The sequence below is a fragment of the Magnolia sinica genome, chromosome 14, assembly GCF_029962835.1.
Source record: "Magnolia sinica isolate HGM2019 chromosome 14, MsV1, whole genome shotgun sequence".
Classification (NCBI taxonomy): domain Eukaryota; kingdom Viridiplantae; phylum Streptophyta; class Magnoliopsida; order Magnoliales; family Magnoliaceae; genus Magnolia; species Magnolia sinica.
Window position 1 is genome coordinate 7,370,792 of NC_080586.1, and position 25,727 is coordinate 7,396,518.

The window sequence follows — 25,727 nt, forward strand, 5'->3', positions numbered from 1 at the left end:
TGTATGTGTTATCCACACCATTCATTCATTTTGCCTGCTAATTTTAGGGCATGAGCCCAAAAATGAAGCAGATCAAAATCTTAAGTGGACCACACCACATGAAAAAGTAATGATTGAACACCCACCATTAAAAACTCATTGGGTCACAAAAGTTTTGGATCAAGCTGATATTTGTATTTTCACTTCATCCAAGTCTTTGTGACCTTATCAACAGGTGATGGCAAATAAACATTACAGTCGACCCTAGAAAAATTTTAATAGGTTGTCATTGCCCCACCGCTGCATGTGGCACTTAACTTCCTTTATGTTTCATTTTTTGGGGCTCATACTCTAAAATGAGCTCACAAAACAGATGGATGGTGTAGATAAAAAGTGCATACATTACAGTGGGCCCCACAACTTCCAACACCACCTAGCTTGGGGTTGACACCCAATCTGCTGGAGATTTGGCAGAGATTAGAAAGTTTGAACCAATGGATAAAATCTCAACATAGCCATTTAAAGAGAAAAAATAACAAAAAGAAAGAACAGGAGTAAAGATAAGAAAAATGGAGTTATTTGATACTCAAGCATGGTCAATAAACTTTCCCATCTGACCCACTTTGGGGTGGGACCTGCTTTCTGTCAAGCCTGTGAGCTTGGGCTCGAGGCTGAATTATTTAGCTCATTTCCTTATTAAATTAGGTTCCTCCTTACTCAAAAAATGTGATGTTTGAGAACAACTGCTTGAGAAAAATGAAAAATGGCTGACTATATATATGGTGAAAATGTGCAGTTGTAAAAAATGGGGCATCATGTTGATGGGAGAGAGGCCACCCAACTCTGGTCAACCATCCATTGTAAGCTTTGCTCATTGAAATCAAATAACATTTTAAAGTCACCATTGGATGCTACCATCCAACCCCTTCCAACTTCGGGGTCATGGCCCATCCACATCTCACAAATCAATGATCCTGAACAACATGCCATCGCCTCGTGTACAATGAGTCTTCCAATTATTTCTCATCTCTAGAATAAACATGAAGGGAAGCTGGGCACCTCATTTCAGCATGGAAATGTCAGTTGGACCAAGACTCATGCCCCGGCCATTATGACCCAAGTCAAAGTTTGATACAAACATTACAATCTGGTGAAGATGCAGAACTCAGAATTTTTAACTTTAGCAATCACGTATAAAAATGTCCAAAGGATGGAGTGTAAATGGCTGAATTAGGAAATTATTGTACATAAATAGGGAGGATTCATTTATATAATTTATTTGATAATACAAATCAGAACATCACCAGATCTTACCTCAGTTGCTTTTAATCAAATCAGAACAACCGCAGCGCTTCCTTGATCATTACTGGCTGTATGGCGAGACCCATATGATCATTGTCGTTGCAGATGCAGTATTTATCATCTCTAAGATACTTTGACGCATGCATGTAGAAGCTGGTATATAACAGGTCCGATCTACACAAGATAGATGTTACACCCATCATTAAAAGAACCATATCCGCTTCAATTGTATGCTTTCAGAGTATCAATGCAGCAAAACAGCAGCAATGTCTATAAACCTTGAGGATTTCAATAATTGAAGAATGAGGTTCGCTAATCCTGTAGAGCGTAGGAGGCAGCACATCTCCATCACATGTGGCAACATGGCAAAGGGTTGCCAGATCCAAGACGCCCATCAGGTGGTGCGATCCTGTAGATGTCCTTTGCCCAAAAAATCATGCTGGCATATGGATCAGGTGGGTAGCTTTATATGTGTGGGAGATTGAGTTGTCATAGAAGCAAATCACACTGTTGTGCACAAAATCATATAGCTTATATAAACTTTTGCTACTTTGCTAGCACCACGAGCACCATCTCATGTGCACCTTTACATGCAGTACATGTGCCTGGCAAAAACTTGACTCAAAATTTCTGTAAAGTTGAGTAACTCCAAGCTTTTTCGAGTCTTGAACACCCCTTTTTCTTTTTTTTTTTGAGATGCGGAATTTTATTCAAGAAATGCCAAAAAGATTTGGCTTCTGAGTTCTGTAAAGTTGAGTAACTCCAAGCTTTTTCGAGTCTTGAACACCCGCTTTTTTTTTTTTTTTTTTTGAGATGCAGAATTTTATTCAAGAAATGCCAAAAAGCTACAACCAGAACCCGAACTCAGAAACCAACTACAACCCAAACAAGGAAGCCAACCGACATCCAAGTCTCAGAACAAGAGGCTCATCCTGTTACGTCTAGCTTAGCCCCTCCGAACACCTCCAACACAGTCCCACACTAATTCTGAAAACAACTCCTACAGCTAACAACACTAGATGTCACACCGCCTTTCCTTCCTTCCTGACACCACCACTGTGCCGAGCCATAAGAAGCATTGCAATGGATCCTGGCACTACCCATGACACTTGAAAAAGAATCAATAATCTCTACCATGACAAAAAGGTCAATGAATGAACGAGTGATCCACCGATGCCATATTTTGCATACACATGATATCGATATTGGAGAGGACCCTCGCCCTTTTTGAAGATTATCTGTAGTAAGCATAATATTCCCACCAACCAAGCAAAAGCTTCAACCTTTGGGGGGAAGGGGCCAAAGAACCATAAGTGAGAAATGTGGTCTCATTTCTTCCCCAGCTAGCAACTTTGAATCAGCTTGGAGAAAGATCACCGGCCCGATTTATCCTTGCTCAGACCATCGCATCCCTCCCTCACGATGGACAAGCACACAGAAGGTGCTCTAGGAGCCTAACAACATCAGCCACTTTCTCATCTGATAGGTTCCTTCAATAAGGAGTCCAACCTTGGTAACATTTAATACTTGAAACCATTAGCATTGTTGAGTCTTGGCAGGGCAAGTCTAGTTGACTCAATGAATTGACCAATTCTTGAACAGTCAATGACCAAATAGTGTTCTCCCAATATTGACGATATATAAATAATCAAATATTCAAATATTACTTAAAAATCTGAGACAACCCAGCTTGCTTTAGAGATGATAGTCTCTCTATAGACATGTCATTTCTTGAATATCGATGATTTTAACACAATTCTCCCAGGACCCAAATTCCGCACACACTGTGTGCACCCAATATTCTAAAATTCTGTTATTTTAAATGGAATTAAAAATTATAAAAAATTATATATATAAAATAAAAAAAATTTAAATAATAATAATAACAATAATAATAATAATAATAAAACACTTTCTGAATAGCCAATTGCATAGCTTTCTGATAACAAGATAGTATCATCAACAGACAATTTCTACCAAAATGATTGCACAGAAACCTCCGAATCTTTAGAACATTTTCACTTTTATTTCATTTTAGGCCATAAAAAATTGCCAATGCAGATGATTGCTAATACAAAAAATTAGATGGGACATCAAAGATTCAAAACAGGTAATTGGACTATCCTCTTTCTAGAGCAGCGATCATTAGGCATTAAAATCCACATTGTGACACAAGAAAGAGACAGCCCAATGCCCGAAATATGTTATGTAACCCACTTATTTATGTGGGATAAAAATACTAACGTCAGTGAAGATTTGAAGTGGGCCCCAAGGACTTTTAATAGTGACATTAGTACTAATAGCTAATCATTGAAGTCAGCAGCAGTATTTACAAACAGGAGATGATACAGAAGGTAAACCCAGAATATTGTAGAGCCATCTCTCTACAATAGTCATGGTAAGACAATATACTATAATCAGGTCCATCCATATACTGGACACTAAAAAAATTAACACCTACTAAACAATCTTTTCCATATGATCTGTGGCTATCAAGGCATCAGTCGAAAAAAGAAAAAGTAACAGTCCAATATTCAGGGATGTAAGGTGAAAGAAATTTGTGGATGGAATTGTCTAATGGATTTGATTTTGAAACATAAGCCATCCACATTAAGTCCCAATAGATGGATGAACCTGATTGGTGCATTATCCTACCACTTGTACTGCGGAGATATGCCTCCACCATATTACGATTCTTCTGGCTCTACACTGGATAGATTTATCTGAAACAGAGTAATTAATAATGGGGGGAACATACCACAATGATGACCTTGGTGCTGGAAGAAATTCTTCCTGCTCTAGACCTTCTGGAGACGACCCACCTCCCCCACTGGAAGACATAGCTTTGTTCTCGGAATCATTTACAGTTTTGCATTCATCAGCTTTACTAGCATCAATATCTGTAAGCACATCAGGATTGTTTACACAGTACTTCTGCAGCCACCTATCAGTCTCCCAAAGAACATGCATGATGCTCTCTCGTGCAGCATAGCCGTGACTCTCAAAGGGCAGAACCACCAGCCGGCACAGTGCACCATGGCCTTTGAGAGCATTGAAAAACCGATCCGACTGTATCAAATGCAAGAGTTAGATAAGTTGCATTTTCTTTGAAAAGAAATTTTACTCAAAGTTGGAATTATTGATGGTGGAAAGTATGCATGAGGCGTGCCATGTGAATCTGATGCAGCTCTCAAGCAAGTATGGAAGTCCCTAAACATTTAATAAAATTCAATTATAAGGCTGGTCATTTAATGCAATGAACAGAGTGACAACAAGATGAAGTAGAAAGAAAGCAAAAGAGGCAGTGTTGTCAAGGAAGCCTGCTTCAAGCAGTGGGATGAAATTTTGGATACAACCACAGCAACTCTACCCACCAAAATTGTACAGAATAGTAATAGCACAATGATTCAAGTGCTGTCAATTAGAAGGAATTATGAAGATTATCAGCTATATACATATGGACACCAGATGTTTAACTTAATTATGCCTATCAATGCCAAATTAGGCCTGAGACCCACTGGTTTGATTACGACATTTTGCTCAGATACCGTAAAAGAAGTTTAGGGAACATTTGCTAGAAGCGAACATTTGCTAAATGGTGACTTCCTGCAATTTCTGAATGCTATGCCCAAGAGTTGGGTGTACAAAATTATCTTTATAATGGATATGGGACTGATACCAATCAGTTTTCTGCAGTTTATGACTTTAGGCTGAGATAGATTAGGGATTACTCCAAATTCTGATTTAGCTTCTTTTTTTTTTTTTTTCAAATGAATTGTCTGATTGTGTTTCTATTACAACACCATTATATCAAATCTGACCTGATGGCAGTGACATAAGCTATATCTTTGAGAGTTCTCAGAAGAGGTTCAAGAGCCATATGAAACAAACAAGAGCCAACTCGACTCAGCGAGTTTTTGAGCCATCCCTTGGAAACTCAGTTCTGAGTCTGACTTGATCCCAACTCGGGAGACTCGTTGAGTTAATTCAAACCAGTATTTTCAATAGTGCTGTAGTGTATGCTATGTAGCGTACGCATGTAGCGTAATTCCCTGGTAGAGTAAGCTACAGGGTATGTAGCGTACGCTACATGTAGTGTAGCATAGTGTGTAGCATGGATAGCGTAAGCTAGCTGAAATCTCTTTTTTTTTCTAGTGTTTTTTCTATGTTAGTTAAACACCTATTTTAAAATGGTGATGACTTATACCTATGACACATGACACTACATTAAACTAATCCAAATCATCCAAATTGTGGTACATATCGTAGATAGAGCACTTAGATCAATCCGGACCATCCAAATTGTGTCAATATCATGAATCTGTGATGTTTCAGTAAATAAAAAAGAAGTCACACTTAGAGATGTCTAAAGGCAAAGAGAGAGGGATTTTGCATGGAAATAAGTGGTTGATAATCCAGATTCGTAGTCAAGAATTCATAGAAATTATGCATTTTGTAAATTTTATCATATGTTCTATTATTTTAATTAAAAATATTAAGGATTGTGTAGCTTATGCTACACGCTATAGAGGGCCAAACGCCACACTATATGCTACACACTATTTAAAACACTGATTCAAACACCTGGTCAACTTGATGCGACTTGCAGTGATTTGAATCAAGTCACTAGGTGAGTTGGAGTGTTATTAATAATATAAAAAAAATAAATGAAAGTGATGAGAATCAAACCCACAACTTCAGCCATGCAAGGAAATGCTCTAACCAGAGCACCAACCAACAATTTCATGATAATGATTCTATTTTAATTACTTATGCATTTTTACTTTCTTTTTTTTTACATATATTTGCATACCTATTATTTTTAATTCTGATTAATAAATATTGAATCGAGTTAGGTCTAGTTTTCGAGTCAACCCCACCTGGCTGAACATCAAGTCGAGTTGAGTTTTTGGGTTTTTGAACCATTAGTAATACCACTGGCACTGGTCATAAGCTGATCGCTAGAGAAATTTCTAAAACAGAACCAAAAAAAGAATAAAGAAAAGAAGAACTGAAATGAACTAATAATATTATGTTCATTGCTTATAAGACGGCAGAGCATCTGAAAAGGTTTGAACTTTTCTTACCTGCATTGTGAGTGTTCCTGGATTGTTGTCTTCTTCTCCATGCATAAGTAAAATTGGTTTCTTGACTTTGTTAGCTGACATGAAGGGGCTCATCTCAACATAAGTATTAGTAGCTTCCCAAAGTGTTCTGTCTTCATTCTACACCAACAAAAGTGAAATAAGGCCTTCAATGGTCGGCAATCAAAGGGCTGCTTAGCCAATTTCAATAGGTATCATGAATGGGGCCATACCTGAAAACCAAAAGGAGTAAGCGTTCTGTTGTACGCTCCAGAACGAGCAATTCCACAGCAGAAAAGGTGGGGAGCATGAGCTAGGAGGTTTGCCGTCATGAATGCCCCATAGGAATGACCCCCAACAGCAATTTTATTTGGATGAGCCACCTAAATAAGCATACCACAAAAAAGGCATGGCCATAATATAAATAGAAAATTACACTAATGGTATTCATGAAGGAATTACTATGGAAACTCACCCCTCGCCGTATAACTTCCTCAACTGCAGCCTCTGCGCTACCAACCAGCTGTTCCACATACCTGTTAAACGTTCAATGAGACTGATAGGTCTGACAAACCAAAATAAATGTGCATTCCTTCTAATTGAAACACGTGTCTTAGTAAAGGAAAAGTTGTGGAATCTTGCCCAAGAATCATGTAGGTCCACTAGTCAGGTGGGCCACAGTTAGTGGAACAAATATCCGGCTGTAAAAAACTTAGCTGAAGTTTGTGTACCATCCAACTGCTAAAATCTTGGCCCACCTATTGAATGGACCAGATTTATTTTCATGCAAGAACATCGGCATGGTCAAACCCTCCTTATGGACAGCTTGGATATTGCACCAATACACCATGTTGGGAGTTGGGACACATGGCGGCATGTGCATGAGTTGCCTAATCACTCGTGTGGGCTCAGAAAAGCTCTAATATGGTCGAATCCTATCATGCATAGAGCAAGAGAACTATATATAAACGTAGAGTCAGATGAATACCTGTCTAATGTAAATAGACGCAAGCCAGATGTTTAAATAACCAATGATAAGGAACATTCCACATGTAATAAAGGGAAGTCAACAGAGATAACATATCCAAAGTTTGAATCAGTTAAAAAGGAAAAGCAGTTGGGGTTGTGAAATGCAGGGCAAGACAACGGTGGAAACTTCAATTTTGGTGCACTCTCCTCCTCTTATCCATTTATTCTCACTAAGGGGGTATGGTACATGCAACGCACATGAAGCAAGGAGGCTACGGTGCTACCTTATCCACACATGCAGGTGTGTGCTACACAGAGAGAGGGGAAAGGTGGGTGGCCCACTTGATTCCCTGATCAGCTTAATTTTGAGCTGATGGCCTAACATGAACCTAGTAACAGATGTATGGAAAGGATCTCACACAATCATTAGGGTGGGCCCCATAGAGCCTTTGTCGCACTTCAGACGCTTCATGTGAGCACAGGCTACACGCTGAGAGGTCAGTGTGGGCTACACACATTAAAAGAAAAGAAGTGAAAGCAAGCAGGTGCAATCTAGGCCATCCCTTGTGCGGCAAAATATCTATCATTCCTGCTAACCAGCTACATTTTTATGATGAATTTACCCTCTTAACTATCGCTGTGAGGACTAATTGCAAGGGCAAAAACATCCAGAGCTATTGGAGTTATATATGGCAGAGATCAAGGAAAATAGTCAAGTAAATGATTCCAATTTTCAGACCAACAACTAACGTGCATGAATATCCTAATATCCGGTTCCAAGAGATTTTCATTTCTGAATTTCAGATAATTGTTACTTATTAGGTGAAAACATTAGCACAGGAAACAAACATATGATTGAACGATTTCTTATTATTATTATTTTTAAAGGTAATTGAGTTACCTGTCATTTGCCTCTTCATCACCCTCGCCGATGATTGGAATCGTCGGTCCAGATAAAATAGCAAACCTGCAGGACCAAAGGTTTCCATTTTATAAATTTCCAGGAAAAAAAAATCATTTTAAAATTCAGACCTTATAATACTTCAAAAGGATCATAATACAATGGACTGAAAAAAAATCAAATGCCTTCATGTCTATGATGAACCATAACAGGTGTAAAAATGTCAATCAGCATTATCCCCAACTGCCATAAATGAGAACACAAGAGACAGGAGAAATATTCAGCGGGAATACCAGAAAGAGAAGAAAAACAAAACCATACCGCCTAGCCAACCAAAGAAGGGCTGATGTTGGGCCTATGCCTGCAAACTCATTTGGAGAACCACGCACTTGTCCGGCTGCATCTTTGCTTTTAAACTCTCCCGGGTAAGACCAGACCAAACATGGAAGTGGCCCATCGTTTGAAGGATCATAACCTGGAGGCAGGTAGAGTGTCGCAGTGAGTTGAACACCATCCTTCCGCTGGTATCGGATCATCTCTTTCTGTAAAGAGGCAAGCTGAGGATACGGATGGGGGAAATTCGTAATTTGGGATACTTTCCTATCAGGCCAACTTTGTAGATAATACTGGGTGTTTTCCGTTTTTGACTCCTTGGATGTCAGTATTTTTAGTCGATCAATGGATAGATCTCCATCCTGTTGATCCGACATCAAGGCTACAACAGCCTCGTAATATTTTTCCTTGTTGCTCTCCCATATTCGCTCTTTGCTACCTGTATTTCTGGCAAAAGATCTCTCTTAGTTTCTTGTGTGGCTGCAATGTAATGAATAAGCAAATACAAAACAAGGTCCTCCAGAACAAAGTTTGGAGTTCAGCTCACCTGGGGCCAAAACCGTTACAATCAAGGTATTCGGTCATGGCAACGGCCAGCCATATGACTTTTAATGGTTGAAATTTACCGGCCCTGTATTGGCCTGTTATGGGCCCATAACAGCCATTACAGGCCCATTACAGGCCATTCTTCTCAAGTCAGGTGTTACAAACTTACAGTCCTGTATACAGGCCATTCTTCTCAAATCAGGTGTTACAAACTTACAGTCCTGTATACAGGCCATTCTTTTCAAATTGGGTGTTACAGTCCTGTATTGCGTAACGGGTACCATCATTACCACACGTAACCGTTTCTGAATACCTTTATAAGTCACTCAGTTTACCTGAAAGCCAAACTCATCCAGGATAGATAAGATCTTGGGAGGCAAGTTGGTTTGTTCTCCAGAGACCAGTCATCTCAGTTCTAGCACTTTTTAAAACATGGATTAAAAAAGGCAAAGAAAAAAATAATTCTGAGAAAAAACCTTACATGTCAAACAAATCAAGAAATGGGATGTTCCCTTCTGGCGTTGCACCGCTACCATTCAATAAAATATAGGTTCCTTCATCTTCCTTTTTAATCTTTGCAATAACATAGGTTCCAGCAGGTGTTCTTCTCAGCATTGGCGATCCAGGGTCAGAATACACATCTTCTGATGACCTATCAAACAGTATCCGTGGACTCGCATCTTTTAAGCCAGGGGAAATAACCCATGTTCTTGTTCGGCGAGTTTTATACCAAGACTCATAGAATAAAGCAAGGGAATCATCACACCATGAAATACCCCTGAAGAATAACAGAAAAACACAATCAAGATCCCAGAAAAGCAGCCGGGGTCAAGAATCTTTGGACATGGATATCACAGGTGATGCAGGACATGAAAATTAAATATGATATGAGAGATTTCAGGCTTAAGATCATGTTAGTTCAGAAACAATTACACAAATTTCATATCCCACATGAAAGTCCAAACATTCAATTAAGGGGAATCTATGCAGGTCCAGGCCTACACATGATAGGGCTAGATCAATAAAAATTATGAACCAAACGATACTCAAAGATAAGAAATAATCATCCACACATGCATAGTAATCAGTCCCTAATCCAAGGGATTCACCAATTTCAAATCAAGGAACCCTAGGGTAAGAAAAGGAGCACAAAATTGGAGATTTGAGTAATTTAGGGTTAGGTTTAGAGATTTTAGGTGAAAGCGGAGTGAAAGAGAGGAGAGACGAACCAGAGAAGTACCACACGCGTGGACAACAACAATGGCCCAAACGCACATGCGTGTGATCTCGGCCGCACGTGTGTGGGGCCCACTATTCAGAAAAAAGGTCACCTTGGCCCTGGTCGGCCAGGGATGGACTCCAAAATTTCCAAATCTCAGCTCGATTCGATGTACGGTTTGTGCGTGGTGCTCCACCGAAGTTTCAGTCCTCCAGTAGGGCCAGATTCTGAAATTCTGCCGTGGGGAGGAGAATTGCTGCAATAGATGATTGATTCGAAGTGTAGATGATGGGGTGAGATAAGAAGAAGAGATGGTATAAGATGGATAGTAGAGATGGCGATGGATGGGGGTGAATCGGGATAAATGTAGCTTCGCACCATGGTAGTTAACCCTTCGATGAAAGGAGGGCTTCGCACCCAATTAGGCTTCATAACTCAGAGTAGGAAAACGTAAAATTTTTATTAATCTTCAATCCATTAAAAAAGCTACAAGGGGTGCCTATTTATAAGAAAACCCTATACCCCAAAACTCGCACCATGTGCGCAACCTATTACTTGGCGATGAAGTAAACCAAAATAAAAACTAATCAAATAAATCTAAAGCATCCATGATGTTCTAAATAACATTAATAAGCAAAACCTAAAATATAAAATCAGTCTGACTAGTGGGCCACAATCATGAGATCGCATGATGGGCTTTTCTTGACTAACGAGCCTACTCTTTTGAATCAAAACTTTGTCTTCTAGCTAGGAGGCCCTCCTTGGACGTCGTCATCGATCTAAATCGACGGTGGGGCTCTCCTTCTTCTGACGTACGAGCGTGGGGGGGTGGTGTGTGTGCACGTGTGTACGGCGTGCGCGAGATGTCCCCATCAATTCTCCCCGGCTGCGAAGATTTCGCCACTGGCGAAATAAAACTCCTGAACCGCTCCGAGATGTAAGGATCAAGTCTTTGAAGCTCCTCAGCGAGCCACGTATTGGTTGAAGCTGGACGTGACTTCCACTTGACCAGGTACTTTTGAAACCCGCCGTCCAACGTTGAAACTATCTGATGGTCCATGATATTCTCTATCTCCTCTCTGGGTATGTGAAGGTTAGGTATGGGAGGCAGAGGCTGAGAAGAAATGTTAAGAAGAGTAGGTATAGGAGGTAGAGGTTGGGAAAATGGGTCGGGACGAGTAGGTATGGGAGGTAGAGGCTGAGAAAATGGGTCGAGACGGGTAGGTATGGGACGTAGAGGCTGAGAAAATGGGTCGAGAAGGTTAGGTAGGTAAAAGCTGAAAAAATAGGTCGGGAATGGGGCATGATTCAATGGATAAATTGGGAAATCAGGATGGGTGGGCGAAGGGCCGGACAAAGTATCAGTGGTCTCCTGAAAAGTAACTAGATCATCCACATCGAATGTGAAACTAATTCCCATGGAAGGTGAAAGATCTACCTCATACACATTGAGACCGTTTTGTTTTATAATTTTGAAGGGTCCAGCGCTACGCGCATGTAACTTACGAACGGCCTCCGGAGGGTACCGCTCAGGCCAGATGCGGACCATCACAGAGTCTCCGATATTGAATTCTTTGAAACATTTATGTTGGTTTGTAGAAAGTTTGTAATGTTCATTTCTAGTAGTGATCTTCTGCCTGATTTCTTGATGCCATGAATGAATGTGATGCGCAAAAGACTCTGCAGGCTCTAACGGCCTATGGGACAGTGACATAGGGACAAGATCAATAGGTTTCTCAGGTTTATAACTAGTAACGACTTCATAAGGACTGAGACCTGTGTACCTATCGACAGAACTATTAAACACAAACTCGGCTGTAGGTATTACGGTGTCCTATGTTCTTGTGTGCTCTATATCCCTCATAGGGGGAGACTCATCCGGTAGATCATCAGGAAAGACATCACGTAACTCATCCATTACTAAAATGACCTCAGTGGGTAAATCTACACTAGCCTCTGGTGCACTCTCTCCAGCCACAAGGCTGCACATGTTGTACCTCTCAAAATAGTGGTCTTAATGTCTCTCATGGGGTAGATGCACGGGTGCACACCCATAATTGATTCCTTGACCAACTCTATTCATTTGTCTATCCTTCAGGCCACCTGCTTGAGATTGAACATCTACCCCAATGGTGGGGTTTGTCTTGGCGATGGTCTTTAGTCGGGTAATGCGTACATCAAGTTGTTCAAAGCATTGGTCCATTTCTAAGCGCTTAATCATAAACTCCAACTTTTGGGACAGCTTGTTTAGTGATTCTTGCAATTGTTCCATGTTTAGTGTAGGGTGCCAACCAAAATTCAGCAATATAGTTGTCAAAATATAAGATTTTTTTTCTAATTTAAGAAACAACTTAGTTTTTACAAACGAAAAAGGAAAGTTTTTTTTTAAAACAAGTTAGGAAAGTTTCTTAAAAAAAAGCAACCTAGTTTCTAAAAATGAAAAAGGAAAGTTTCTAAAAAAAAACAAATTAGGAAAGTTTCTAAAGAAAAGCAACCTAGTTTCTAAAAACGAAAAAGAAAAGTTTCTAAAAACAAATTATGAAAGTTTCTAAAGAAACAAATTAGGAAAGCTTCTAAAAAAAAAAAAAAAAACAAATTAGAATAGTTTCTTAAAAAAACAACCTAGTTTCTAAAGAAAGAGAAAAAGGAAAGTTTCTAAAAATAAAAAGTAAGTTTCTAAAAAGAAAAAGGAAAGTATAAACTAGTTTCTAAAAAAGAAAAAGGAAAGGAAATTAGTTTCTAAAAAACATATTAAGAAAGTTTCTAAAAAAATAGTTTTTTAAAAAAAAAAAAAAACAGAAAAGGAAAGTTTCTAAACCTAGAAATAGAAAACTAAGTTCTAAAATAATTCAAATAAGGGGATAACAGAAAATTTCAGCAGCTTATGTCAGGGTTTATGGACCTATAAATAGCCATATATGATGAGAATTGATGCGTAATGGACATAAACAACCAAACCCTAAATATGTAATGAATTCCCCCTACAAGAACCCTAGGCTCTGATACCAAATTTGATGCAGGACATGAAAATTAAATATGATATGCGAGATTTCAGGCTTAAGATCACGTTAGTTCAGAAACAATTACACAAATTCCATATCCCACATGAAAGTCCCAACATTCAATTAAAGGGAATCTATGCAGGTCCAGGCCTACACATGATAGGGCTAGATCAATAAAAATTATGAATCAAACTATACTCAAAGATAAAAAATAATCATCCACACATGCATAGTAATCAGTCTCTAATCCAAGGGATTCACCAATTTCAAATCAAGGAACCCTAGGGTAAGAAAAGGGGCATAAAATTGGAGATTTAAGTAATTTAGGGTTAGGTTTAAAGATTTTGGGTGAAAGCAGAGTGAAAGAGAAGAGAGAGATGAACCAGAGAAATACCGCACACGTAGACAACAACAATGGCCCAGACGCACATACGTGCGATCTCGGTCACACATGTGTAGGGCCCACAATTCAGAAAAAGACCACCTTTGCCCTGATCGGCTAGGGATGGACTCTAAAACCCCCAAATCTCAGCTCGATCCGATGCACGGTTTGTGCGTGGTGCTCCACCGAAGTTTCAGCCCTCCTGTAGGGCCAGATTTTGAAATTCTGCTGTGGGGAGGAGAATTGCTGCAATACATGGAGGGTGAATCAAGATAGATGTGGCTTCGCACCACGGTAGTTAACCCTTCGATGAAGAGAGAGCTTTGCACCCAATTAGGCTTCACAACTCATAGAGTAGGAAAATGTAGAATTTTTATTAATCTTCAATCCATTAAAAAAGCTACAAGGAGTGCCTATTTATAAGAAAACCCTATACCCCAAAACTCACGCCATGTGCGCAACCTATTACTTGGCGATGAAGTAAACCAAAATAAAAACTAATCAAAGAAATCTAAGACGTCCATGATGTTCTAAATAATATTAATAAGCAAAACCTAAAATATGAAATCAGTCTGACTAGTGGGCCACGATCATGAGATCCCATGATGGGCTTTTCTTGACTAATGGGCCCACTCTTTTGAATCAAAACTTCATCTTCTAGCTAGGAGGCCCTCCCTGGACATCGTCATCGATCCAGATCGACGGTGGCGCTCTCCTTCTTCTGGTGTACGAGCGTAGGGGGGTGTTGTGCGTGCACGTGTGGATAGCGTGCGCAAGATGTCCCCATCAACAAGCAAAATAAGGCAAAAAATTTATATACTAGTTGATGAGTCTGGGGGAAGGGGGAAGCCAACCAGGACAATCCATTTTTCATAAGAATACAAAGTTATTTTCAGTGTTGATACATCCACATCATATAGCAAAACCTGCGATGTAAATGGTAATAATGAAAAATAAGACGAAAACGTAATCGCTGACAAAGATATGAAATTTCTCAAAGGCATCGCTAAGGGGGTGAGATCGCAGCAGCAAGGGAACAGGCATTCCACGGACCACGAGCAAAAGGGGGGAGACTGGATTCAGTTTCGAAATAGGCAGAGTAATCCACTGAAAGCATTCAACGGCTTGTTCTCCATTCCATGAAAGGCTTCTGGAAAAATGCTCTAGGTAGAGCTGTTGTTGCATTTTGGAAAACATGGAAGAGTCACAGGCATCATTGTCCCTAGAGAAAAGGGTTGTCTAGCAACAAGAGGCTTTGCATTTGTAAGGTTCCAGGATAAGATGGAGGCTACTTAGGCCATTAAAGATTTAAATGGTAGAATGCTACCAAGTAAACAAATGATTGTTTCCTTTGTGAAATACGGCCTAGAGTTTCTGATTCAGGGAGGTCAACAGAGGAGATTTCACAAGTATCTAATTATCTTCCATGACTCACAAGGATAACGCAGTATCAGGCAGATCTGTTTTTTGGATTTCAGGTTATGGGATTTCATCATTCAACAAAGCTCTAGTTGGGAAGGCCGACGGTTTCTACAGTTAACCTAGCCTTAGTTGCAGGATCCTCCTAACTAGGTGTCTCTCCTGCTTCGAATCCCCGCTTCAGAATCTCACTCCAACTCCTGCTTCCAGCCAATTTATACTTCTTTATATGTCATGGTATGCCAAAACAGTTCCATGACGGCCGTTATGTAACGGTAACCGCTATGTGTGACAGGGCTCCTGTAATGATCCGAAATAGTTTTACTTTTTTTTATTTTTTATTTTTTTTATGGAGAGAGAGAGAGAGAGAGAGAGAGAGAGAGAGAGAGAGACCATAACGGCCGTTATAGGGGCCATAACATAATGCTCATGGTGGTGGCCGTCATGGCCACCGTTACCATTATGGCATATCTCGTAACCATATTGAAAGAGACGCTTCCCTGATCCCGCACGCGAATTTGTTGCAGCTTTACTTCACACTTCGTGCAACTATAATCCTGTCTAAGATGGGGAACAAAAACCAAGAGGTCCATGCATTTACACGCTCCCACACCTGAATTTGTTGCCACTTTACTTCACACTTCGTGCAACTATAATCCTGGCTAAGACAGGGAACAAAACCCAAGAGTCCATGCCTTTTTACCTACTTCAGGATTTGGAAAGAAGAAAAATACTGAACTCAGTTTTTTCTTTTCTTTTCTTTTCTTTTTTTCTTTCTTTTTTTTTTTTTTTTATGGGAGAATCCAGATTTCTCCATCCAAATACGTATGGCGTTCAATTTCTCCAAAACCTCCAAGGCTAAAGCAGAAACACATCAGCCACCTTTTCTTACCTATTTCCTTTCACCCCACACTTGGAACAAAATGGATGGAGGTATCCAATCCAATTCAATCTGTGCTACCTCAAAATTTAAGACAAGTTCTAAGAATCCTTGCAAAGAAACCCACCCAGAGGAAGTAAACAATCATGACATTCATATTTTGATAACGAGTTCCGGAGTGTCATTTTTACATGAGATATTAAAGAAGCCATCACAACTAAAAACTGTAAAAAGGATAGAACAACTATTTGAGATATCAAATAACACATAGTCAAATCCTGTTGGATATGGACCGGAAAATTTTGTTAGTAAAATCTTAACACATTAAGCCGTTATGGAAATGCCCAAAGATGAAAGAACTGCTTCTATACATACCCATAGCGAAGATCAAGCTTATGTAAAACCTCAGGCTGATCACCATCTTGCAGCTCAGCAGGCTGCGTATAAACAATATCACGTGGTGAAACTTCCACTTTTGCATCACCTCCATCTTGCGTCTCCACCCTGTTAATTTACAGCAAGTCAAAAATAGGAGATGATCCCAAATATTCTAAATAAAAATAAGACTCAGAAAAATTCAATTGGGATGGAGCTTAGAAAGCTACAACATCAACTTGGCACATCCAAAACCACATTTGTTGTGATAATAAAGCGGAAAAATTAACAGCATTAATAATTCAATTGAGGGAGAAACATACAAACGTACATGCATGCACCATTTGTATATTGTATGCATGTATTTTACTGTCTGTGGAGCTCAGCTTTTATTATCCTGATTTGGACATAGGATATGACAGTTCATGATCTGAACCATTCATCTTGCAAGCAAAACCATGAATGGGCCACAATGGAAAAGGTCCACTGACTGGACGAGTATAACCACCCAAAGCATGAACTACAAGTGGACGGTAGAACTTAGAAGGAACATTGACAAGGGTCAGAATTTAACAACAAAGGTCCACCAAAGAGACAGGTTCTATTGTTTAATCATGCAAGTTTTGGCCCATCCACAACAGGACCCACCGATAAACGGTTTCCAGATTATCGTGATAAAAAATGTCCTTTTTTTGCAGCAGACAGGATTTAACTCCATGCAACGAGGATTGCTTATTCTAGAACTTTTCCACTATGGCTTACATGCTAAATGATCGACACAACAAAATATGACTTGATTTGTAACATATGAATACAGATGCACTTCACAAAGGGAAATCATGAAGACGGGAAATCTTTTTTCTTTACCAGTATAGGGTTGAAGGCTTATCTGCCCTCCAATTGATTGAACGCATTCCTCTACGCACACTATTGAAAGCAATGGGGATATCCTCAGCAAGGGGCAAGTCGCAAAGCTCTCTGACAAACTTCCCATCAGCCGTCCATACATCTACTTTCTTGGGAAACCTTCCACAAGGTACAATGAAGGAGTATGGCCGGTGGATAGAGCTAATCAAAAGATACTTATCATCTGGCGATGGATCTATTGATGTATATACAGCTGGAGGGCCAATGGCTTTCATTGTCCCGTCCAAGGAAGCCAAGATCAGCTGTGTGGTGGCATAATAGTCAAATAAATCTTCATCATATTCGTCCTTCAGCAAGTCCTGGTATGTTCTAATTTGCACGATATTTTTCTGCTCATTAGATTGAATTTTGGGGCCGGAGGGAACCAACGGCTTCTTTGGTGGGGCCCCTCGAGAAAGCGGGATAGTGCAAACCAATAGTGTAGAGTTATCAACCCAAACGAAACTGCAAAGCAGGAAAGATAATGGTATTAGAATGCAACATGCATATAGAAAATGCTTAATTGACAACAGTAAGAAGAATTATTGATCCTGATGCATCATGTCATGAATACTGTCCTGCTGCGCCAATTTTGTACCAGTGGGGCTCACAGTTTGGTGATCCAGAACACTGACCTAGCAGGTCCCATTGTCAATGGATGACATGTAATCTCCCATATCAGAATATCATTGTTCCAGAAATAAAATGTTAAGCATACAGCAACAATTTAGAAAAAGAAAAAAAGATAATGGTATTAGAATGGTATTAGAATGCAACGTGCATCTAGAAAATGCTTAATTGACAACAGTAAGAAGAATTATTGATCCTGATGCATCATGTCATGAATACTGTCCTGCTGCGCCAATTTTGTACCAGTGGGGCTCACAGTTTGGTGATCCAGAACACTGACCTAGCAGGTCCCATTGTCAATGGATGACATGTAATCTCCCATATCAGAATATCATTGTTCCAGAAATAAAATGTTAAGCATACAGCAACAATTTAGAAAAAGAAAAAAGGATTGGATGACTAGGACTTTCTCATCTGGAAGTCTACCCCATCTGTCGTGGGTTCCATCAGATCAGTGGTCCAAGATCATTGAACCATGGTCCCCGCTTGAATAGAATGGGCACGCACAGACACTATTAATGTCCTGATGCACCCAAACCCAATAATTCCTTATAATATTACATCAAGCAGGTAAAGCAGGCACCTACTTGTCAAAAACCGCATTGAGATAAATATCAGGTGATTGAAACAATGGCCTAGCTTTTCCTGTTTCTACATCTGCAACCCATACTTTCAGCTTACTGCTGCCGTCCTCCTGGCGAATAGAAACTTCCAGGTGTTAGAATATCAAGTGAACTGCATACTAACATCTCAATTCGAAGTTCTAGTTGATCACCTCATCAAATCGAATGCTGAAAGATAAATGCCGACCATCCCGCGACCTTGTAGAAACACAAAACATAGTATTAAGAATGGATGAAGACTATAATGCCCCAATGCCATGGCACGAGGTTAAATTTCTCGAAATAAAGATTATCAATATCAATATGCTGTCACCTCAATAACACAAGGAAGCAACGATTCTGAACCTATCATACTAAATCCACAAAGAATAAACGTATAAGAAAGCCTCCTGGCTGACAGAAAAGAAAGCATAGTAAAATAAAAGCAGACTTTCTCTTCTTCTTTTTTTACGGAAACGGAGATTATGTCGAAAAGGTAGTATCAGTAATTATTGTTTCATGTTTGATCAAGGTTCAAGCCTTTCTACCATCAAAGTTTCATTTCCCAATTAAGGTTCAAGTCTCCTCTGTCAAGTTCATTGCTAGCATCCCCAAGAGATCCGAAAATATAAGTTACTGGAGCATACACGCGCATACACACGCATGGACACGCGTATGCATCCACCCATCCACATGCGCATGCATGTGGGGGTGCACACAACATATATATGTATATATACACACACACACACAGATGTATATACACACCTACATACACGTATGTATACATATATACATGCATATACATCTATATATGTATATGTAGGGGTGGGTGTGTGTGTGTGTGTGTGTGTGTGTGTGTGTGTGTGGCCATATCCACAAGGACAGATATGTGTGAATGCTCAATAAACAGAGAGACATCACCCTTGAAGTCAAAAGCCATATCCAGCTGAGTAAGGACCTTCATCACTAGGGTCAGTGGGAGATAACTGGTGGCCATATCCACAAGGATCAGCGAAAAAGTCACATTAATTGCGGTGAGAGGAAAAACGCACAGCCTATCATCATCACAGAGGAGAAATCCCTAACTTGGTTCTAGTGCAGCTTTAGGACAACTGACTCTAGTAACTTCATATTGCGCATGAATGCCAACGCCTTCATCATGTAATGTTTCAAAGGCAGTAGTCTCCATTCTTGCAACTTAGCTTTTCATAGCAACAAATATCGTTCCTCACTCGTGCAATTGAACTATATTCATTTCATTTTCTATCTTTGAACCTTGAATTGATAGGAGATCAAGAAATTGAGGACAAGTACAATCTTACAGGTGCCCGTAAGTTGTTGGATGACAACAAAATCAAGCATCATATGTTATAAAGTAAAGAACATGCTAGAGCTTCATTGGCAAGAGCTGAAATAACTAGATAGTAATGTCGAGAGAACATGACATTCCAAACTTGAAAAAGCTCCATGACAGAGATAATTGCTAGAGATGAAACATATGAACGTTGGGAGATTACCAGCTAACAAAGTTGATCTTAGCACCATCGGGGAAGCCATGTACCTCTTTTTCTGGACCTAGTGTTCCATCATCCATTAATGGGTGGATCGCGATGCCGGTGTAAAATGACCTAAGAATGAAAACCAACATCGGCTGTCAAAGATGAGATCTCCCAGTGTAAAATGACCTAAGAATGAAAACTAACATCAGCTGTCAAAGATGAGATCTCTAACTCAATTAAGAAAGGAGATGTTTCCTCATCATAGATTTCATAAGTTCTTCGGAAAGACATAAAGAGATTAGTGATACTCACATGCGACTTCTAGTATTACACTTTCCATCAATGCGTATGCCAGCAAGCTTTTCCTCTGGTCTTGCAAGCTCCGTCAATGGAGGCAAAGCTCTGCGCTTAAGGAATAGTATTTTATCCCTCTGAGGAGAAAATGACAATGCCGGAAGGGGTGGCGCATCTACAATATCTTTAATTTCCGGGGGAGGAAGGCGATAACCAGCCCCCAATGAAGAATTCTCTACAACACGTGAGGAAAGAGATGTTACATGTTAACACAAATAGATAAGACAAGAAGACTGCATTAGTTTACAGCTTTTAGAAAAGACGGCAATGAAGATGCATTCCACAGATATGCATTCTTTTGGTTTTAGAAAAAGAAGAAAGAAAACTATTCTTTGCCCTGCCACATTTCATTATGCAACAATTAATACAAGAAAACTTAGTTCGAGGAATAATGTTTTGGCAAAGTCATAGAGATTGATACAAGTACTTGCAGCTGTCTTCCACATAAACAGGTATGCTTACCGCCATCTACGCGCACATGGGCATGCATATGAATAGAAATATAAAAACATCCAGCTAATAATAGTGCACCAGTTCTAATAACAAGTTGCTATAAGAAAGAAAAGAAGAAATATATATATATATGGTCACATGGGAACTCGTGAGCACTTTTTGACACGTGATGTGTGCACGAAATCTAAACAGTCCATTAGATGAATCACCTCATAAAACCCATAGGGCCCAAAAGTTAGACTAATCTAAAACCTAGTGGGTGAATTTCCTCCCTTGATTTGCCCCTCACTTTGCTATGGCCCACCAGATTTTTGAATCAGGCTAACGTTTGGGCCATGGAGGTTTCATGATGTGGCTCGTCTAGTGGACTATTCGGATTACACATAGACATCATGTGAGATATGTTCTCAAAAAGTTCTCACGAGTTCTTGTGAGAACCGGTTCCTAGGAGAGCATTACTGCACGCACACATGCACACTATTAACCCATTAAAAAGTCAAAATGTAACAAGCATAAGTAGACATCAACTCAAATCAAAATGCCCAAATTAATACTAGGGGTGAAACTCAGGCAGTTTGGGTGGGGTTGAAGGCCAACCCGAGCCCAATATGACCTCAAGAGAAACCAACCCACAACCCAAGCCCAATCAGACCTCAAGAGAACCCAACCCACAACCCGACCCTGTTAGTGTCACTAATGAAAGGATAGCTCACTTAGAGAATTTTGGCTCAAAGGAGCGTGGCAATGCTATTTCTTCAAAAAAGTTAATGCCTCCCCAAAGGCGTAACAGGGCTCATGCAGTCTCTAAAATTCAAATGAGCCTTGACCCTCATAGAGCATGTATTTGGTCTCAATACCAAAATGGTGTCTACCACTAGTTTGCACTACCAGAAAGGCAGACCATCGTCTTTAGACCTTATTCAAGATGTAAAAACTCAAAACTCTAAGAATAAGTAAAGAAGGTATTGGAGTCATTTGGTAGCATGGATCTTGAATATTGGAATCCAAATTGAAAGTCCACTAGAATCCAGAGAATTTTTATTCCCCGGTCGTGTTTGGCAGCCTAAATTTTGAATGTCATGGATCCTAAAATTATGTTTGACGAACTGGATTTTGACCATAGAGTAATCCTGAAATTATTCCATGTATAATAAAAGGATGATGTGTTTGATTAAATAAATCATCTATAAATATTCCAAAATGAGATGGTATGCAACATGTTAGACATTCATTGTGATAAGGGAATTTCAAGCCCATTGAAATTCTAATGAGATAGTACATAAAACCATTGAAACACTTGCTTTGCCCAAAAATCAGGCAACTTCAAGCTTTAAGTGACCTACAGAAGTAGACCCACAAAAATTGGACAGATCTGAATCACAGGTGGACTACACAGCAAGAAACAGTTGGGATTACAACCACCATTTAAATAACACACGGGTGATTCTCACTAGAATCAGATGGACCCAATCAAATGCTCAGATTGCAGCCCAACCTGACCCGTCCCAACCCGAAGTCCTCTATACTCAACCCAACCTAACCGGACCTCTCCCAACCTGACCCAAGTACATGTGATTGTTCCCAACTCGACCTAACCCAACCTGAATTTGCTCAACCCAAAACCAACCCCAATTCGAATCAGGTTGCAGTTTCCAACCTGAGGACCTTGACAACCTGACCACCACACCCCCCCCAAAAAAAAAAAAAATTTGAAAGCCTTGATTTGTCATTATCTCGAGTAGATTGTGCCTCCCTGCAGATATGGGATAATGCAAAACTCTAGATGAAGCTCCAAATGTCAAAGTTTACATCAGAAACAGCAATTAAATATTGCTGAAAAACTTGCCGTTGATGATGCCTCTGCTAATAATTAAAAGATTCCCTTCTGCCCACAAAGGAGGATGAAATCCCATATGATAGAAGATTCTGAGATTAGTTCTAAGAGGGGTGATGTTGCACAGTTCGAAAGAAACCAACTAGGCGCAGAACTCAATTGACATATTAAGCTAAAGCACTAACCCTCCTTTTATACAGTTTGGAATCTTGGCCACTTTCAATATTAAGCTAAAGGACTAACCCTCCTTTTATACAGTTTGGATTCATGCCCCACTTTCTACAAATAACCAACGTAGGACTTGTTAACAGAGCAATAACAACATAATAACTGAGAATCTCCAGTGAATGATTATACTGCTCTACGGACATCTTTCATCAAAAATCCACCAGTGACTTTCGAAACTACGAAACCGAACAAACACAAGAAACCCGAAAAGATTCATACCACAAAAATCTACAAACATGATAATAGAAGAGGAAAACAAACGTCAACCTATTTGGGTCAACTGAAAAATGGACTTTTCAGCCCATAATACACACACAACACAAACATACATATTCATATTCAATCATCCAAGAAAACCCAACAGCTTTTTTCTATGCAGAAAACACTACACAAAATAAGAAATCGGTTTTTTCTTTCCTTCATCTGCTGATATTCAATCATCAAAGAAAAACCAACATCATTTTCTCTGCAGAGAACATTAAAGAACCCAAAACAAGAAATGGGTTTTCTCTTTCCTACCTTCATCTGCAGATTGAGAAGGAACAGACCCATTTCTATCTCCCCCACCATCCTCAGCAGCTACTGCAACAGGAGCAAGCCTGAGAAGCCTGGAGCTGTAGGTGGAGGTGGTGAAGCTCTTCATGGGCCTTGGAGATTTTCTCAGAGGGATTCCAAGAGTCCCAGGCACATGGACTGCTGATGGAATATTAAGAGAAAGAAAAGGAGGAGAAAAGTGAGAGGGGAGGAGAGAGAAACGATGATAGGCTTTGTGAAGGAGCATTGATGATGGTGCTCCTTCCTAAAGTGGGCTTGGGCCCTTTGTATAGTTATCACTGTTTGGAATTCCAACAAAAGAGATTCCAGGAATTTTCGTATTTACTTTGGGATTGGTGGAGAGAGCGAGCAAGAGAGCGGAGAGGAGCAGGGAATTATCTTGCTCATGATATCTATCGTATGGTTTTGTTTTCATGGTTCATGGGCTGCAGGAGTATCCTAAACTGTGCCTCCCTCAGACCTCCACCATGTAATGTGTGGCCCACCAAAGCTAGGTGGTCGGAGACGTTCCTGTCATGGAACGGGACGGACGATGAAAATTCGGGCGATAGATGAGACGATGGCGTTTTCTGATCAGCTGGCCTTTTTCAATGGGGCCAATCCTGATGGGGCTACTAAATGAATGGTTATGATCATTTGATCTCAGCCCACGTGCTGTTGTCCATGTGGCTGAAATGATCAGAAGGAACGGCCCAGGATGGAGGCAGATTGCATTCGACAGAAAGCTAGATCGGGATCATCTCGATGTTTGTACAAATGCGAGTCCATTCAGAATCTTCCAACTGTACGACTCATATATGAACCACCAACTATTTTTAGCCTACAAGCATTTTAGAGAAAATGACCACTGTAGACAAAACCTTTTACCCAGCGGTTTTTATGAAGGAATACAAACTTAAGTGACCAAGTTAGACTAGCACGTGCGGATAGCGACTTTGAAGACGAAACTACCCCTCCTTTTCACTGCGAAGACGAGCGCTGACGCTCCTCTAACTGAGAGTTCTACGAACGGCTTAAAAGAGATCAAAGTTACATGGCCCACAGCTATGTATTTATTATATCCACAACGTTCATCCATATTTCGAGATCATTTCGGAGCATTATCAACAAAAATAAAATCATATCCAAAGATCAACTGGGCACACCACACAAGCAGCGGAAAATTGATTTTCATCGTTGAAACTTTTGTAGGGCCCACCATAACATTTATTTTCCATCCAATGTATTCATAAGGTCACAAAGACCTGGATGAAGAGGAAAAACAAATTTCATAACGATCCAAAACTTGTGTGGCCCCTAAAAGGGTTTCAATGGTAGACGTTCAAGCAGAATGGTAATGGTGTATGGACAGCGATACGGAAATAGCTACGGCTATAATCCGTAGCCATAACAGTAGCTTGGCAATCAATCGTAAATCTCGTGATTCCACCGCAAGTCGCGTTCCTATCGGCGATTAATCCCAGAATCCATGATTCCACCCCCCGATCTATGGCTACGGATTATAACCGTAGGTATAACCGTATCCCTGTGCACTTTCTTTTTTCTTTTCTTTTCTTTTCTTTTTTTTTTTTCTTCTTTTTTTTTTTTTACATGGAAAATTTTATTCTACCTACATTTTTTCTAACACATATTTATATAAATATGTAAATATAAGCGTATAAAAAAAATTTCTCTTTTTTTTTTTTTCATTTCTTTCTTTATTCATATAAAAAAATATTTTCTAAACTAAATTTAGTTACTTGACGTACCATATATAATTTTAGGGTTGAAAGTTGGGCGGGCTCAACCTGACCAACCTGTGACCGACTCGACATTGGGTTGGGCTTGGTTAGGATGTATCGGGTTTGGTCTTGGGGTTGGGTCATACAAACAGCAACTTGATAAAAGTTGAGTTGGGCCTGGGTTGAGGCCTCGGGAATTGTCAGGAAATGCATGGAAATGACCGTGAAATGAAGAAAAATGATCGTGAAATGCATGAAAATGACCATGAAATGTATGAAAATGACCATGAAATGACCGCGAAATGCATGGAAATAATCGTGAAATGAAATGGAATCGCGCGGGATTGACCGTGAAATGCATGGAAATGACCGTGAAGTGAAAGGAAATGACCGTGAAATGAAACGAAACACTAGGATTGACCGTGAAATGCATGGAAATGATCGTGAAATGAAACAGAATCACCGGGATTGCCCGTGAAATGCATGGAAATGACCGTGAAGTGAAGGGAATTGACCGTGAAATGCATGGAGATGACCATGAAATGAAATGG

The 25,727-nt window shown here is 39.9% G+C and overlaps 1 protein-coding gene across 1 annotated transcript; it reads right to left on the reverse strand.

The window, feature by feature from the left end:
* Nucleotides 1-1,133: 1,133 nt before the first annotated feature.
* On the reverse strand, nt 1,134-23,828 carry LOC131226185 (probable glutamyl endopeptidase, chloroplastic). Its single transcript, XM_058221939.1, has 15 exons — nt 23,420-23,828; nt 20,344-20,560; nt 20,050-20,160; nt 18,703-18,748; nt 18,515-18,621; nt 17,259-17,762; nt 16,392-16,520; nt 9,596-9,892; nt 8,557-9,015; nt 8,236-8,301; nt 6,841-6,901; nt 6,599-6,748; nt 6,369-6,506; nt 4,040-4,350; nt 1,134-1,455 (listed from the first exon to the last, which is right to left on the reverse strand). Coding segments are annotated over exons 1-15 (2,859 nt in total). The 5' UTR covers nt 23,682-23,828; the 3' UTR covers nt 1,134-1,454.
* Between the last annotated feature and the right edge of the window lie 1,899 nt (nt 23,829-25,727).

What these genes read in the sequence shown, in the direction of transcription:
- LOC131226185 (XM_058221939.1), bottom strand. Translation starts at nt 23,681, where the DNA reads ATGCTCCTTCACAAAGCCTATCATCGTTTCTCTCTCCTCCCCTCTCAC. An exon ending in TTCTCAATCTGCAGATGAAG is followed by an intron (nt 20,561 to 23,419) that starts GTAGGAAAGAGA and finishes CACGTGTTGTAG; the next exon opens with AGAATTCTTCATTGGGGGCT. An exon ending in TTTCTTGATTTGTTTGACAT is followed by an intron (nt 9,016 to 9,595) that starts GTAAGGTTTTTT and finishes ATCTTTTGCCAG; the next exon opens with AAATACAGGTAGCAAAGAGC.